Raw genomic sequence first — 18820 nt, 5'->3', positions numbered from 1 at the left:
AGAGTGGTAGAAGTTTTTTCATTCCTTTTCTCATGTAAGTAGTCTGCAGTATAATTCAGTGATCTTAAGATTTATTTGTATTTTTATCATTATATTCTGGAGACTTCAGTGTTTATTGTAGTTGCCAAGCGTGCTAGAGCTGAGCTAAGTTTTGTATTCCATTCTATTGTTTTGTATGTATATTAATACAACAATCCTTGGATCGTCAAGTTGTATCCAACAACTTATGCAACATCTTATGTCAGAAATTGTTGCTTTGCGTATATAACACTTTTTACACTTGGGCCTCTTATTTTTCACTGCCATTTCCATTTTTTGTCCTCAATATACTTACGGTACCCATATATCTATTTGGCAAATAGGAATGGTACTTGATTAAATAGATGTTAGTCAAAAATATTTATTTTATGGTATATAGTGTACAACAACTTTATTTCTTCCAGTCTCATGAGATGACATCGGAGCACAAATTGAAAATTAAGATATATATTTTTTTTAAAAATGCTGCCATTACCAGCAGCAGTACATTTATTGTGTCATGCATATAAAACTTACCATGAACATTTTTAAGGCCAACATCTTTAAACAATTAAACAATTAAACTACTTACTAATTTCTTTCTCTCCCCCCGCACCCGCAAAACAACTGAATATCCACCTTTTGCAGTTTAATACTTTAAAAAATTGAAAAGATTCAACATTTTTAAGATCAATAGGGTCTGTATTGCAATCAAAATTTCATCTCTCCAGTCCCATTTGCTAAATTTGCCTGGCAGATTGTTCATTTCAGAAATTGACAGTTCCTTTTGTGTTCTGTAAATAGTATAGGTCTCTTCAGATCTGAAGAATTTTCTTTCTTTTCTTTAAAAAAAAAGAAAGTTGGTAGCTTCTTTCATTTTTCTACCTTAGAAATGTACAAAGTTGTTTGAAGAAGTAAAGGAAATATACAAAACCATTGAAATTTTCAGCACATGGAAAGGTTCTGTGTGTCTCACAAGAAATCCTACGAATGCAAAACTTAACCTTCTACAGAAATTATTGTGTACCTTTCTTTCTTCGGCCATTTTCAGTTGCAATGTCATGTTCCAGCATTCACATTGAAAATAAAGAGAGTCCATTTTGTTTGGTGAAAAAGTTTATCTCTATCTAAGAAACTACGTGAGAACTAGCGTTAAATGACTATGATACAATGTTAAGCAAATCCAAGTCAGTTCTAACAAAGTTAATCCCATCACCATAGATATACCATTACCCTGCCCAATTCCACCCACAAATCCACCCAAATCACCAGCACCAATCACCATGACCCTCAGCCACCCTCAGCCACACCCCCTCTCAGTGTCATCATTGCCTTCTTCCTTTTCGGCTGCATCCAAGTAGAGAGTTACTTCAGAGTAGGCAGCTGCACCCGAGTAAAAGAGTTACTTCAGAGTAGGCAGCTACACCCGAGTAGAAGAGTTACTTCAGAGTGGGCAGCTATACCCAAGTAGAAGAGTTGGGTGAGTTCAGAGTAGGCTCTGAAGTGCAGCTGCTGTCCATGAGGTTCTAACAGGCTCCACCAACAACAGAGAGATGAGTGGAAGGGCTTTGGTGGTGGCCCAAGCAGTGTTAGCAGCAGTGTCGGTGTTGGCAGCGTGTAAGCATGGCCTAGCAGCAGCATTGGCAGTAGTGCTGTGTAAGCAAGGCCAAGCGGGTGTGGCATTGGTGGCGTTGGCAATGGTGGCGTGGAGACCCTCGCCGAGGTCAGGAGGTAGCAGCAGCGCAGAAAAATTGCTAACCCGCGAATGTCAGCACGAGAGCTGACATTCAAAGGAACACTTGTTCTTTTGGGCTGAAAACTGGCTTTAAAAAAGTTTGAACAAAAATTATTATAGTATTATTGCTTTTATTGTGCAGTCTATTCTATAGGTTACTATTCATATTCTATAAGAAACTATAATTATTTTTTAAAAGTGTGACCTAATGAAGGCTTTATACAAAAAATCAAAAAAAATCACTGTGGGAACAACTTGCTATGGGACAATCCTTGTGGGATAATTCAATGTGATAAATGTTATCCACCACTGTTTCTTCTACTTGATTTCCATTTTTGTGAATGGAAATGATGTCGAAGAAACAATAGCAGATAATATTTGTCACATTGAGTTATCCCACATGGAATTGTCCCACAGTGAGTTGGCTATGGGTAGTTGTTTCATGGTGAGTTGGCTGCAGCAAGATGGCCCCAGTGAGATGGCTAAGCTGGATTGGCATGGCAAGATGGCCATGGCGAGTTGATTGCAGAGAGATAGCCATGGCAAATTGGCCACAGTGAGATGGCCATGGCAAGATGGCTGTAGTGAATTGGCTGGGACAAGTTGTCCCATTCCGTGAGGCACCATAAACTTATGTCAAACTGTAATGGACCACAATCTATGTGATCAAATCCAATCTATTTGGATATAAGAATATTGCATCTTTTCAGAAAGGAGAGGTGAAAACAATACATGGAGAGACCAGAAGAAAAGAAATGTATAGGGTTCTGTACAGACATGTTTAAAAATATATTGGAGTAACTTTCTAAAGAAGAATTTAAGCTACCTAACTGAATTTCCTCCACCCTGTCGTCACAATAATCCTATAGGTTTGATTCCTGTAGTATCTGTTAGAATTTTGTGAATAAAGGCGTGTTTGAGTCGCTGTCTCTGTAGCTGCTGTGTCACAACATGCTTGATCACAGAGATGGGCAATGTGAGTAAACACAATCACAGAGAGAGGCAGATATACAAACCAGGGAAAGTTTTTTTTAAAATCCCAAAACAGTCCCATTTCTAAGGCCTGATGTCTAGAAATGTCTAGATTTTATTCAGGTATAGTTCCTGTCGTTTGAAACTTCATTTTATGTTTTAAGACAATCCACAGCTTGAAGAAAGGCCTCTCGTATAGAAGGCCACAAGGTTCTGCCTCCTGTTCGGTTTGACAACAACCATCTCTAGAAACTTTCCTTTATGATAGCACAGTATTGACCCCAAAAAGCCACTCAGAGTCACTCGACAGTGAGTTGTGTTGCATATAAATTTAATCAGTAAATAAATAAGTTACAGCCAAAGCAGAAGGAAGTTCATCCATTTCATTTTATTTTCATATAAAAATAAACAATTTAAGAACAAAAGTAGAAAGTTTCCTGGATGTACAAACTAGGTAACAGTATGACATTTGTCATGTTTAACATTTTCTTGCTTGCTTTCATTGAAAGCATAATCTACATCCATATATTTCGCCTGTTACAAATTTTCGATTATTAAGGCTTGGATTCATTTGCTGTTGTTAAAAAACATTTTATTTTTAAAGCTAGTAAGCAACAGCTTAAGAATTCAAAACAATCACCAGCAGAAATGTATCTTTTGCTGTTAATACTCTGGATAAAATACATCTCTCATTAGTGGTAGCTGCCATTTTGATGTGGCAGGGGATACATTTCTCTCTGCTTTTGGATAAACAAAAGTGACTAGCCCCAAATAAAGTTTTTTCACTAGTATTTTGAACATCTAGTTTCAGGATGTTATGTCCTCATTTATATTGCCTCCTCTGGGAACAATGCCATGAATTTTTAGAACCAAATGCAACTGAGAACATCTTTCACATTAGTGTCCCTTGGACAGAAATTTGGATAGTCCATTACATCAATACGAGAATCCAGACTTTTCAGTTCATTAAACATCTCAAGTGTGCATTTTAATGTCAGATTTCAAAACTTTTGAGTTTGTGCCAAATTAATAATAATCAACTCTAAATATTGATGCAAGTCTATAGGGATGCATTGATCAAGTTTTGTTTGTTTGTTTGTTTTTATTGGATTTATATGCCGCCCTTCTCCCAAAGGACTCAGGGCGGCGTACAACATTAAAAAACACACATCCCAAAAGTTAAAAAAAAAATTAAATACATATCCAAAAAAACCAAACTGAATTTAAAAGACAATACATTTAAAATAAGTTAAAATTAACAGGCCAGGCCGGCTTGCTGGAAAAGCCAACTTTTTAGGGTGCGTGGGAAGGACCAGAGGTCAGGGATTATGTGAAGTTCCGGGGGCAGCTCATTCCAGAGGGAAGGCGCTCCCACAGAGAAGGCTCTCATGATGCATATCTAAATGCCAGTTCAAAATTTTGTTTTTGTCTATTCCTATGCCCTATTTTAGATAAAATAGGACACCGGAATATATAGAAACAAAATTCTGCATTAGCATTCAGATAGGCATAACTTGATCAATTCATTCCTATAACCTTGGATCAATTTAACAAAAAATGAAGATAAGTTATATAGATCTTTATAGGCTTAATTGCTGGAGGTTTCTATGAAGTCCATTGGGATAAAATAAGCAGACTACAATTTTCAGAAGCTTCTGTAACATGATAATACCTCATTCTCTTTCTCCTATTAAGGAGATTATGGTTAGCCCACATATATAATGAACTTTTAATTTCTGAAGCTGTGTGAGATACATTCACCCATATGGGAAAAGTAAATGGGTTCAGTTTAGAGCAGGGGTGTACAAACTTGGGAACTTTAAGACTTGTGGGAGTTGAAGTCCACAAGTCTTAAAGTTCCCAAGTTTGGACACCCCTGGTTTAGAGTGTGAGCTGAAGACAGCAATTACCCTGCCCATTTACTAACACTCATAGGCTTACAGTGTATAGTTTTCTCATACTTCAATATCATCACACTAAGGAGCAACTTCTAGCTTATTGTTAAACTAGGCATAGGCTTGGGTAATTGTATAGGTACTATATTTGCAAAATTCAGTCAATTAACCAGTTAGACTGATTGAAAGCATATTCATCTTTTTTTTAAGTAACTGAGCAGCAGATACACAGTGCATACTTTTTACACAGATTAAAACTGCAGATGACATGTGCAACTTTAAAAGTGGCATTATTTCCAGTGGTGCTACCAGGGGACACTGGGTAAAAAATAAAATTCAGAACTCCATTCAGCAAATTGAGTCCCCAGAGCTGCAGAATTAGCATGTGATATGCTAAAGTAATATTTGATACCCTCAAGAAAGAATACAGTCGTAATATTTGAAGGCTAAAAGGACTGAACCGCACCTCTGATTTCTCCCTCTATTAAAGTGAAGCAATGTTTCTTTTAAGATAATATCTACTGCAAACTGTGCAATTGAGCATATATTTTTTTCACAGACAAATTTTGCTGGTTTAATGAAACTGACAGAATTACTAGATTGTAAAAAATGGATGGCAATTCTGATAACAAATAAATCCCTTACTCAAGGACCACCCTGATGTTCACACTTTTATTTTTCATACAATCACAGAAGTCCTGATTGTCTTCCAGAAAGTTTGATCTTCAAGAGATTTAACAGTGCTGCATTAATGATACTTACTCACATAAATATTGGAATAAGTAATCCTGAGCTTCTTATGAAAAGGAAATTTTCAGCCAACCCTCATCAAAATTGTACAGAGGGTTTACAATTCTAGTCAGAAAAGCAAGCTGCTGCTTTCTAACACTGTAAGGCTAGCCATGCAGTGTGTCACATTTTGGATTTCATTCTGCTTCTTCATATAGAGTCACATTTTAAAAATGTCATTGTATTGCACATTCCTTCAGGTAATAAAGGTCTCTTCTTAGACTTGTTTTGCGCTTGAGTGCAGTTTTCTCCCCATTCTCAGCTTCTTTGCAGACAAAAGCCATTTTCATTAGAAAAAAACCCCAACCCAATAGCTGTCATATTGACCAATTGAACCAGGGTTACAAACCTGGGTGCACTTACTATGAAGTAAGGCACGTAGATGTAGTCTGAGTAAATCTGCCCAGAATTGAGTTTATAAGACGCATAAGCTTCATCCAGTCACTTTCACATATGTTATCTTGTCATGGTCAGGCACAATAGAAGTGGATCCCATCTTGAAGTAGACAAGTTGACGACCTTGTCAGACAACAAATATTTTTTTAAATTATTATTATTGTTGTTGTTATTGTTATTATTAATTCATTAAACATGAAAGTCTACTGAACATTCAAAAATGTATCACAAAAACCACTGACTGGTGTTAATGGTTCATACGGATTGCTGCCAGCATTCTAGGTATCAACCAAGTGCCTTATTAAAATATATGATGTTCCGAGTAGCACAGTTTTTTGCAATTCCGCTGGTGTTATTACAAGAAGCTGCAATTTGTTGATGTATCTTATAAAATTTTTGGACATGGTACCAAGTGCCCCGATGACAATGGGTATCACTGTTACATCATCATCATCATTATTATTGAAGTATAAAGATTTTTTATTCTAAAACCAACTCTAAAGTTATCCAACTGCAGCCTCTTCTTTTGCAAGTCAGGACCACAACTGTACATCAAGAGTTCTCAGTGGTTACTTCTAAGAAAGCAATAGCCCTCCTATGAAGACTAGCCATAGCCCATCTATAAGAGAAGTGTGAGACATGTTTATTGCAAATGCCTTTGGATTCAATAAAGATAAATAAATGATACATATTCACATGATTGCTCTATGACAGGGGGTGTCAAGCAGGTGGCCCATGGGTTAGATGCATCACACACAGGCCATGCCCACCCCAGCTCTGCAAATGGGAAAAATGTTGCAAAGTATCATGTGATGGCAATGTGACATGATGAGTTTGACACCTCTGCTCTATGAGAACTAGACATTCCAGGATTCCTGACATACAAATACCACTAAAATCCTGATTATTTTGATCTAATACAACAAAAGCATAATATTATTAAATAAGCAATGTTGTCATATATACTGAAGAGCTCTTGGTTGAAATAATCCATTACACTGTAATAAGTGGAAGAGCATGGCATATGTTCTGATTATAGCAATACTGTCACCATTCCTGGTGCAACCCCAAAAGTTAGTGATATGACCAGCGGTGGATTCACTTACATTTCCTACAGGTTCGCAAATGTGAACACCGCACAGTGCACTACATCGGAGCAGGTGGGCGGAGCCTCCTGCAGCCGCTGCTACCGTTTCACCCGAACAGGAGAGAACCAGATGAATACCATCTCTGGCTATGACCAATCATGGGAGGACAATTTGCTATGTGCATGCCTATCTATCTAGCTATATATAGGGGAGAGATTGGGAAATTAACAAGTGTGTGTCCATTCTTTTCACCTTATCTTTCAAGTATTACCCCTCCAAACAAATTGAGATACAATGTTCTAATCAAAGAAGGTTCATCCAAAAATAATACTAAAATACAAAGTCTAATTTTCAGGTTCAAATGGGGATAATATGCTATCTAAGCCGCACCAGATTATTTTGCATGACTTTTGAGTCTGCATACACGTAATTTAATTATTGTTAAATGTTCTGTTGGGTTAATTTCTTGTAAATTGTTTCATAGGCCAGACACATATTTCAAAGCTATGATTAAACCATTCATAGGCTGCCCTTTGAGTTAGGTGGCATTTGTTAGGAACTGTGGGTGCTGAGATATGAGAACAGAATGCTCTACTTGTCAAAGGAAGATCCTGCTTACATTGCATCAGCTGGAAACAGTCATCCAGCACACACAGGCTAATCTCTTTGGAACTCATCAAGACTGATAAAGAAAAGGCGTTGGAATGTATTTTCCAGGATCATTATTGTAGCTGATGGACCCCGACTTAGTCTTAACACAAACGAGAGTGGCTTCCCTAAATCCCTTCTCTCAAGTGCTATCATCATCAAGAACTTGTCCTCTGGATACTCCCAAGACAGTAAGTGTATGTATGTATGTATGTATGTGTATGTGTGTGTGTGTGTGTGTGTGTGTGTCTGTGTGTGTGTTGTATTTGTGCTGATAAATAAATAAAAGGACACTTTATTTATTTATTAGGCATACCAGGGGTTTTTCTCTGCATTATGATTTGTCAGATGATTCTCCTCATTAGCAGTCCCTATCCATGAAATGCCCTCCATAAAGATATTTTTGAGCCATCTTTCATGATTTTGAATCCCAGGCAAATCCCTTTTTTTCTTCTGTTTTTCCCTCAAGTAATGTTTGACTGACTTTTATATTTTTATATCTTCTATAGTTAAGTTTTCAGCTAATCTTTTTTCTGTGTATGTGTGTGTATATATACATACACACACAAACACACACTATTTGTCCATTTTAAAATGTTTCACATTTTTCTGCTATTTGTATTTCATATTGGATATTAATTTTACTGCTCTTATTATTGTATACTGTTGTCCTGAAAGCTTCAGGCAGCCTGTTTCAACATGGATTCTTCTAGATGCTTTGAAAGTATATTTCCCAGAATGGCAGGCACTATAACTATTGGCCATCCTAGCTGGAATTCTGAGAATTATAGGCATAACTCAAGAACAAATGTAATTCATCTCATAAATTTGAATTATACTGTAAATGATTCCTTTTGCAAACTAAAATGTGATGGAAAGCACAATTTGCCATTCATACCTTGCTTCCCTGAAAACAAGACCTCCCCGAATAATAAACCCAATCAGGCTTTTGAGCACATGCACTAAAATAAGCCTTCCCCCGAAAATAAGCTCTCCCCGAAAATATTGCAACATAGCAGCAGCCATGAGGTGACCACACTCACCGTCCCTGCACCTCAAAAATAATAAGCCTGAAAATAAGGCTTACTTCAAAGGTCAAAAGAAAATAAGACCTGTCTTATTTTCAGGGAAACATGGTAGATCCTAATTCAGACAATTCTATTTGCTTTAGTCACAAGGAATCCCTTTTTGGAATTTACATAGTTGGTGAACTATTTTGGAATTACTATTTACTTGATAAACAAATGTCTCCAAGGAATATTAAAAGCTAGGTACAATAATCACAGAGATCATTGTGATATCATGAACAATTAATTATTTTCTTATGTGGATGCCTGAATGTGCCAATCTTCTTTTTAAAAAAAACATTCTCATTTTGCTAATTTAGGATTATAAAACTTTTTAAATTGGCAACTATTACCTGTCCAAGTTGTTTGGTTGATGAAAACGAAAGCTGTGCATTGTGAATGACTCTCGCATACCTCTATAGCCTCATTTACATCAAATACAGAGAGGAGACACCCTTTATGATGGTAGGATGGCCAGCATCTGTAATTTTCATTGATTATTGTAGCTTCAGGCACTCTTTTATAATCTAGAAAAAAGCAAAGAAAATCCACATTTAAAATGCATTGTTTCTGGCAAATTGGGCTTTGATGGTGTCTTAAAAAATGTTTCCAACATTCTTCTCCATTTTTTTAATGAACTGCCTCTGTATGTGCTTTTAATCTTGCACCAAACATTTGCCAAAAAGAATATTTTGTTATATGCACTTTGATAGAAAAAAAATTGTGAATAAGTTTTGCCAAGAAACTCTCTGTGCCTCTAATTCTATCCCACTTCTCTTTCTTGTGAAAAGTAAGTATTTGATTTCACTGAGGTCTTGGTGGACAGACTGAGTGAATATCATCTACATCAATTAGCAAAGACTTCAGCTCTTGTTATTCTTAAATCAGCCCCAACCTGGTGCCTCACGTGTGTTAAGATTGCAAGTTCCAGAAGTCCCAATCACTGATTATGCTGACTAAGAATTCTGGGGAATGTAGTCCCACACATGCAAAGAGGAAGAACAGAGTAGGACTTCATAAGCATTCCCAGCCCTTGTTCAAAATCAGGAGAGCATAGCTGGGTTTTACCTATTTTATAACGAACAAGCACAGTCTTAATGAAGCCAACTTTTCATTGTCAGTTTAGTTCAAAAGGGCAGTGACCTGATGAGCTCCATAGAGAAAAACATGAGGTAAAAATAGTATAGTTGGTTCTTGTTCAGGCACATCTTGTCTGCACAGACTCTTGGTTGACTTTGATTTAGTCTCCCTTCCACGCATGTGTTTTGCTCACAACTCAGTGCTGTTTTCCAGCTGTCTGAGGATACCCCTAATGAATGCATCAATCAATTAAATTAACCATGAATAGCTCTATTTATCCACAGGACTCCCAAAATCCCATCCCAAGAATTTGTTATTTGTGTATACACACACACACACACACACACACATACACATACACACACATACACATACATATACATATACACATACATACATACACATACACATACATATACATATACATATAGTGTACTTCTAATTGTACTGATTTTGGACATTATAGATTGTGTGATTCGACATTTAGAAATTATGTGTTTTTGGATTTCTCCTGTTGTGCAAAATGTGAAGTCCATAATTACATCTGTTTTGATTTGCAAGAGCTCAACCTAGACCCTATCCCCATTCCCTTTTTAAAGAATAGAATAGTGGGAAATCTCCACAAAGTGAATTTAGTGCTTAAATTAATTTAATTTAATGCTACAACTTGTAGCATTACCTAACATGCTTGCTTGTGTGAAAAGATTCACACAAATAATCTTTCTGTTCTTGGCATCTTGCATGGATATGGAATACCACCCATCAGGCAGATGCTTACAGCCCAGGAGCCACAGGTCTCTGGCAGAGGTGGTATTCAGCTGGTTCTCTCCGGTTCGGGTGAACTGGTAGCGGCGGCTGCAGGAGATTTCGCCCACCCATCCCAACATCATGCGTGAGCACTATGCATGTGCAGAAGGCGATGCGCATGTGCAGACACAAGCCCACAAAAATATATGCAACTGTTTAGAAAGACAACTAACTGAGCCTTGAGATAGAAAGTTATTGAATATGAGAGCTTGTAAAGTTGAATGGAAAACCCTGGACATCTAACTAGACTAACGGTTTCCATTAGCTATTTGGCAAATTTTCAGCAGTGGCATAGATTTTGGATTCACTCCCATTGCAACAATTATTCTCTTTTCTTCTACAAATACAGCAGCCTATGGGGAAAGGGTAGCACATAGAATTCATTATCTATGGGAGATTCAGTGCCCTGCACTGAGTGAAATAAATGTCAGCTGACTTTCTAAACAGAAAGAATGTCATCAGGAACCACAAGAGCAGCAAGTATTGCTAATGTCCAAAGACCCTTTTATTGCTAATTTAATTATTGTCATTTTATTACATGTTTTATTTTATTATCTTAATAATTATGCTAATTATTCTGTTTCTATGTTGGTTTTATATTGATTTATTTTACACTGCCATTAAGATGAGGTTTAATGAGATGAGATAACCTTTACTGTCACTTTTTTTTTTCCTGTGAACATACTGGCACACATTTAAAAAAATGAAATTCTGATGCCTGTTCTCAAAAGAATAAAGACACACACACTTGTACGTATGTATGTATGTATATTCTATATATTAAATAAATAGGCCTATAAAAACATATTCTAGATCAGTTTTATGATGACTGGCAACAGCTTTTCAGATTTCAAATGAGAGGATATGCTATGAATTAAATATCAGAACAGTATGCGTTCTACTACCAAAACCAAATATCATTTCATGAAGAAAGGAAGGAAGAAAAGGATGATTATGATGATGAAGAAGAAGAAAAAGAGGAGGGGGAGGAGGAGGAGGAGGAGGAGGAGGAGGAGGAGGAGGAGGAGGAGGACGAGGAGGAGGAGGAGGAGGAAGAGGAGGAGGACGAGGAGGAGGAGGACGAGGAGGACGAGGACGAGGAGGACGAAGAAAGAAGGTTTATGTGTGTGAGAGAGAGGGGGGAGGGAGGGAGGGAGAGAGACAGAGACAGATATTTTTCCACATGAGTTTCAATAGTTGATATAGTCATCATAACTGAGCATGTAGAAGATTCACAAGATTCCAAACTTGGAAGATTCTTGTTTATGGATCTGATGGAAGCTAACATTCCTCCAGCTGAGAGAAGATGGAAGCTCAAACTGTGTGCGAAGAAAATAAATTCACACTGTACGACAAGAGGTTCAGAGGCAGCTGGAAAGGACCAAGAGTTTGCAGCTGAATTTAGCACAGATTAGGTTCAGTCTGGGCAGGACTTCTTAAATAGCTCTGTGGGGGATCTGCCCGTTATGCTCTACTTAACCAACGCAAAGTAAAGATTGAAAAGATTTATTGTATTTATATAAACTTTGCTAAACTGCAATTTAGTCCTAACAAAACCCATTTTATTGCAAATTCAAAAACTTCAGAACTATAATCTCATTAAAACAGGATTAGACATTTTAATAAAAGTTAACTGGAGATTCAGAAACACTACAAAGGGAGGAGATGTTTAAACTCCAACATCAAACATGCATGCAATTAGAAGTGAACTAAAAAAAAATACTGACTTTTTAGCAGCTCTTTGAAAATTCTCAAACTAAATGGCTGCAGAGAAAGTCTTCCTTTCTGAAAGAAGACCATTACTGTAACTTAACCAAGCTGATATAAGGGGTGCAGTTCTTAAAATATATTTACCTTAGGAGGGATGAATAATGTGAGCCACCATATGCAACTCAGTGTCTATGGAGATTCTGTCATCCAGGTCATGGTTGTCCCAAAGGTGCTTTTTTCAAGAGGCAGCTGAAGAAGCTTCTTGAATGAGAAGCAAAATGTCTTCAAAGAAAAGCCAGAAAGTCCAGTTGCCTCTTGAAAAAAGCACCTTTGGCACATGTGCCACTCAATTGCAATACCCATCTTCCCTTATTATTGACCATGTTGGCCAGGGATGATGGGAGACATAGTTTAATAGTCCTTAAAGGGCTTTCAGCAGACAACCACAACAATATCTAAGTTTAGCCACAGCAACTCACCGAGGATAGTTTTAGGCAGGGTAGCATTTTATTCTCACCATTGCTTATCATTAATCAAATTGATTTTCCAATTTAGCAATTTTATCCAAAACACAACATTAAAATATTCCCTCTTGTGGGTCACCATAAGCATGTAAGCCCAAAAGTCAGCTAATAATATGTTGTTGTTTATATACATACATACATACATACATACATACATACATACATATATACATGTATGTATGTATGTGTATGTATGTATGTATGTATGTATGTATGTATGTATGTATGTATGTATGTATTTGTGTTACAACTGATAAGGAACAACTGATAAGGAACAGAGCCCGTGGCTTAGTGGCTAAAACTCCCGCCTAAGATATATACAGCCCGGGTTCAAATCCCAGTAAGGGTATGGCTAGCTGATGAGAGCTAATTAGCTCGAAATAGATCTATACTAGTCTCCCTTTATTTATTTATCAGTACAAATATAACACACACACACACATATATACATACATACATACATACATACATACATACATACATACATACATATACATACACACATATATACATACATATACATACACACATATATACATACATATACATATACATACATACATACATACATACATACATACATACATACATACATACACATATATATATACTCATATATATATATATGAGAAATGGAAGCAATCTGAAACCTGCTGTGATTTCTTTAATACTGCCTGTGTGTATTCATTCTATTTGAATAAAGCTAAAAAAATTATTGAAATTATTTTCCATAAACAAAACCCATTGAATAGGAAATCCCAAGACCCCAATATAATGATAATGGGATTGGGTATACTTTAATTCAGCCTTCCCTAATGAAATATTCTCCAAGCATAACAATCTGCAATGCTCACCAACCCCTGTATGTATGACCGATCTCTTACAACAGCTGGGTAAGCCAGGCCTTTTCTTACCCCAGACTTCCAGCCTTGGTTTTTCACATTACTATAATTATATGTTCAAGGCCACCCACTGAGTTCATGGCTGAGCTGAGATCTGAACTCAGGTTAAAGTCCAGCATTCTGTCAACTGGACCACACTGGCTGACAATTGGCAGGACACTCAATGAAGGAAAGCAACACGGTGTTATTTGTGCTCTGCTCAGTGTTGCTGTGATTTGACTGGCTACAACACAACTGAAAGGCTGAACAGAGAAGCAACCAACCAATGGCAGGAGCATAAGCTGCCTGTGCTACACAGACTGGAAGAGAAAACCCAGGAGGTACATAAACCCATCAGCACATGCTAGCAGCCTTGACACAGACAGTAGAGATTGATGCAAGATTATTAAAAAATAGAAGAGCTGCCGGCTAAAGGGGGTCCTTAAAAATTAGCCCATTTGAAGCCAGAGGTTTATTATAAACCCATAAGTATCACTATAAGTCTATGGCAAGAGTACCTCTATAGCTCCATAGAAGATATCTTTATTTATACTATAAATGCCCAGAAGAATTTATCTGAAGCATGTGATTAAATATATGCATAGAATTAGAAGAGTTAATGGGAAGAAGTTCCAAACTCAATGCATTAAGCCTCAATTTGGCCCACCAGCTAAATAAAAGAAGCCCTTTCTTCACAGATTTTCCTGCTCATATTTTGCTTAGTATCATGAAAAAGAAAAGAAAAATGCCTAAGCATAAAAGCATGCACTGTTTCATTTGGCCCCTAGAATTTGGCATAAGTGGTTTTTATGAGTTAAGAGTTTTGTCTAAGAATGGCATATCCTTTATATGTGCATGTGAGACATGTGTCACTAAGATTATAGCTATCGCTTGTATTTTCCTTCTCTCTCCAAATGTTGTATGTAGCTGTGTGTATTTGAAGTTTTTTTTATAAGACTATTGGGTCAGGTTTTCACAAATGGCAGACCAATACTAAACTGGCAATTATTAGACTTTCAAACTAGGGAGTTCATTCCATTTTTATTGTTCTTCTAGAGGTGAGAAAACTAGAAAATTATTAGTTCAGGGAGGATTTGACCAGTTTCTTGTTGATATTTATTTTTATTATGTATGGCTTCCATGAAAGCCAATAGGTCTGAGTGGTGGGATCTTGATGTTTTCTGAGTGTGGATCTTTCACTACCAAGCTAGATAAAATGACCAAGGTCAGAGAATACAGGAACCAACAGTGGAACTCTGAGCTGCTAGTCAAACTCCCGGCCCAGGGGCCAGATGCGTCATGCGCTGGCCACGCCCACACCCAGTTTAGCAAAGGGGGGAAAGTCCCGATACGTTATGTGACACCACCGTGACCACATGTGTTTGACACCCCTGTGCTAATGGAATCTAAGTGCTATCATGCAGATACAGATTCCAGATAGGGATGTGGTGGCTCAGTGGCTAAGACGCTGAGCTTGTCAATCAGAAAGGTCAGCAATTCGGTGGTTCGAATCCCTAGCGTCACGTAATGGAGTGAGCTCCCATTACTTGTCCCAGCTTCTGCCAACCTAGAAGTTCAAAATGCATGTAAAAATGCAAATACAAAAATAAGGAACCATCTTTGGTGGGAAGGTAATAGCATTCTGTGCGCCTTTGGCTTTTAGTCATGCCGACTACATGACCACCGAGATGTCTTCAGACAGCGCTGGCTCTTCAGCTTTTAAACAGAGCTGAATACCACCCCCTAGAGTCGGTAATGACTAGCACATATGTGTGAGGGGAGCCTTTATCTTTACAGTTTGCAAAGCAATCAGGGGGCACCACACCGCATGCCTTATAATGCTAATAAATGAAACCAAAAGGCAATTGTAGAGATTTGTTGGTTGGAAGTAATTCTGGCAATGTCAGAAACAGGCTGAGATCAGACTAGTCTGTTACAGTAACAAGGAGCAAGCTTTAATCATTCCTTCCACTCAAAACTATGAGGGTCTATGCCAATGGGAGCAAAAGAAGCAAAAGTTGGCCCTTGGTTTTACTATAAATAGGGCTTGCATTTTATACTTGGCAATCACTGTGATTCTTTATTAACAGTTCTAATTTTCACAATAAAATTACTTAACACAGATCTGCTTCTTTGAATCATTGCCTGTGCAGTTTACATTTCTGGTTTCATCTAAGAGAAGCCTGACATCCTTCATCTCTGAAATTTTCCTAGCAGTAAGCAGAAGGAAGTGATCTTTAAAAAAAAACAGCAGATACTGAAGTGTTAAAAATAGTAAATGTATTGAGCAACCGAGTTATTTAGGTCATGCAGTTTAATGCTGTTCCTTAAGATAGCCTAGGGATGCAGTGGCTAAGACACTGAGCTTGTTATCAGAAAGGTTGGCAGTTTGGCGGTTCGAATCCCTAGCACCACATAACAGAGTGAGCTCCCATTACTTGTGCCAGCTTCTGCCAATCTAGCAGTTCGAAAGCATGTACAAATGCAAGTAACCACCTTTGGTGGGAAGATAACAGTGTTCCGTGCACCTTCGGCGTTTAGTCATGCTGGCCACATGACCACGGAGATGTCTTCGGACAGCATTGGCTCTTCGGCTTTGAAACGGAGATGAGCACCATCCCCTAAAGTTGTGAATGACTAGCACATATGTGCGAGGGGAACCTTTGCCTTTACCTTAAGATAGCTTGCTGTCCTTACAAGAACTCTGTCCGTTCCCAAGAATCAGAGTAAAATTCTACTTTATTTTGGATGCTGGAATTATCAGCTTGCATGGAAAAGGTGGATTCTTGACCATCTTGGCCAGCAAAATGTTTTTGGTTAACTCTGCTTCCTCTGCTGCTTAAACTATTTTTAACTCAACCTTTGTGGCTACTGGAAGAAAGTAAACATATACGAATGAATGCCCTATTTAAGAAGCACACTATTAAAAGTGTGAGTATAGAACGGAAAACAAATATTTCTGAAAAGTATCTTTACTATCTGAATAGTAAGCAAGCCCATTTTACTCTAACCAGTCAAATTCTTGGACTACAATGTAATATAAATTAGGTAAAATGGGCAGTCGTTTCCTCTTTTTAACTTGCTCGAATCACTCTCAATCTGACTTTAATCAGTCCTAATGACCATTTATTTCAACCACAGCAACAGACTGTTGTTTTTAAAATAGCTACAAGTTGGAAATCTGCCCAGTCTTTTTTTTCCCCAGGTTGTTGCCTACAGTATATCAAACTTCTAATGTATTTTCTTCCCTTTTGTTTGTTGGATTGACAAAATTAATGTTTCTGTCAGATTTCCAAAAAGAGAGAGAGAGAGAGAAATGAGCATGATTTAAACTTATTTGTAGAATAACATAGTATCGGTATTAATTTCCTTTATATGTAACAGAATAACAACTGGCCACTTTTTTAAAAAAAAAAGTCTCCACTTTATATACATGAACTTAACCACTAATATGTTTACAATAGAACCAGTGGCCAATTTTACAATTATTTATTTTGCTTAATTTACACCATATGCTATTTGACATTATTTTACTCCTCCTTTCATGTTCAAATCTTGAAAAATCAATTGGTTGAGGATTAAGGAAAATTAACTATTTTTTAGAATTCAAAATCTTAGTATGGTAAAATATGCCTATGACTTGTGAAGCCAAGGTTAGATGCAGATAAAATCATGCTTAGAGTAGACCATCCGAAATTAATGGGGCCAATTAGTCTTGACAAACCTATGTCTAATTCTATTCCAGTGATCTATAAATCTATTCTGAAAAATGAATACTGAAATGTGAATATTGAATAAAATAACAAGAAAACAGATCATATTAGGGGAAAATCTTATAAATGTGCCTATAGTACATAATGAAAAGGGAATATTAAAAATGCATATATTTGGAAAAAACCATATGGTTTTTCATGCACACTCTAATTGATGTAGGGCAGAACATAAGAATAAACAAATAACAAATCTGTCCTACTTCTAAACAAGCATTACAATTTCAGCCAAAAATATAACTAATAAGGTGACTTGGTTTGGTGTTTTTTAAACTACTTCAGGACTTGGAGCACTAAACAAATAATTGGTTTATGCAGCACTTATCAATGGAAAAAAATGGTTCAAAGACCCCAAAAATCTTTTTTCGGATCTTGAGAACATGTCAAGAGCATTTTGTTTTATTTGGAGCTCAGTAGTTTTCCACAAAATGGAATTTTAGGAACATTGACCCAGATGAAACATTGATCAGCGTGGGTTTTGTGGGAAACTATTTTTAATAATTTTGCAAAGTATAATTACCGTAGATTCAAAATAATCTTGGTTAATTGCTTTGATTTGATTTTTATCTTGGCTTTATTAGTTTATAAGTAACTCAAGAAAGTGAGCATGCATAATTCTTTATTTACAAGTTCTATTTACAGCTGATAATTTATCCTAGTTCCTTGCAGTCAGTACCACTAACCTACTGAGATATTTTGAATGCAGTATCTGCACAGAGTCTCCAGAAAACCAACTTTAATAATGCAGTGATTTATGATTAGAAATGAACATGCATAACTATTAAATCTCCCCTTCGGTACCACAAACACACATATGCTTTGTTTCTGTATCACTACAGTGGAATATAATTTATGGCACTATAAAACGTTTTACAACTAAAGCGCAATGAAAGCTTAAGAATCCAGTCCTTCTGTAACATAGCCAAGGTTTATCTTATTAACATTTAGTTATGGGATGACTCAGATTGACAAGAGCTTTCATGCAGATGCATGTTTATTGACTATGTTGCCACACAGAGGTGGGTTGCAAATTCCAGCGCTACCAGTTTGCTCATGCACGTGCTCGCATACTCACACAATGCTTCTGTGCATGCGCAGCAGCATCCAAGAGGGCGGGCTGAGCCTCCCGCCTCCACTACTACCGGTTTGCCAGAACTGGGCCCAACCAGGAGCAACCCACCTCTGGTGCCACAGATGAAGTTCTACTTTAAAGAAGCTTTCCATTTCCCCTTCCCACTTTCTGTGGAAACCAGTTTGAATATGGTTTTCAGATTCTTCCATCGTATTTTAAAATTCTAGAAATTTCCTCCATTTCAAAAGCTGGAACTTTACCTGATTTGTGTGGCCATGTTGAGTTCTTAAGATACATGCCACTCTTGTACATATACAAAACTCTTTCGAGATGAATGGCTGTTTCATCTATTCCCCAGCGAAGTTCTC

The 18820-nt window shown here is 37.2% G+C and overlaps 1 protein-coding gene across 1 annotated transcript in view; it reads right to left on the bottom strand.

The window, feature by feature from the left end:
* Positions 1-3094: 3094 nt before the first annotated feature.
* PKDCC (protein kinase domain containing, cytoplasmic) overlaps positions 3095-18820 on the bottom strand; it is a 38140-nt gene continuing 22414 nt past the window's right edge. The window contains exons 5-7 of the mRNA XM_081941215.1: positions 18713-18820; positions 8962-9135; positions 3095-5928 (exon numbers count right to left, since the gene is read on the bottom strand). Coding sequence (XP_081797341.1) covers positions 5843-5928; positions 8962-9135; positions 18713-18820 — 368 coding nt within the window. The 3' untranslated portion in view covers positions 3095-5842. The remainder of the gene's footprint in view (positions 5929-8961; positions 9136-18712) is intronic.

The sequence above is a fragment of the Natrix helvetica genome (genome assembly GCF_964273705.1).
Source record: "Natrix helvetica genome assembly, chromosome: 2".
In the NCBI taxonomy this organism is placed as follows: Eukaryota; Metazoa; Chordata; class Lepidosauria; order Squamata; family Natricidae; genus Natrix; species Natrix helvetica.
This window is presented reverse-complemented; position numbering and strand designations above follow the sequence as displayed.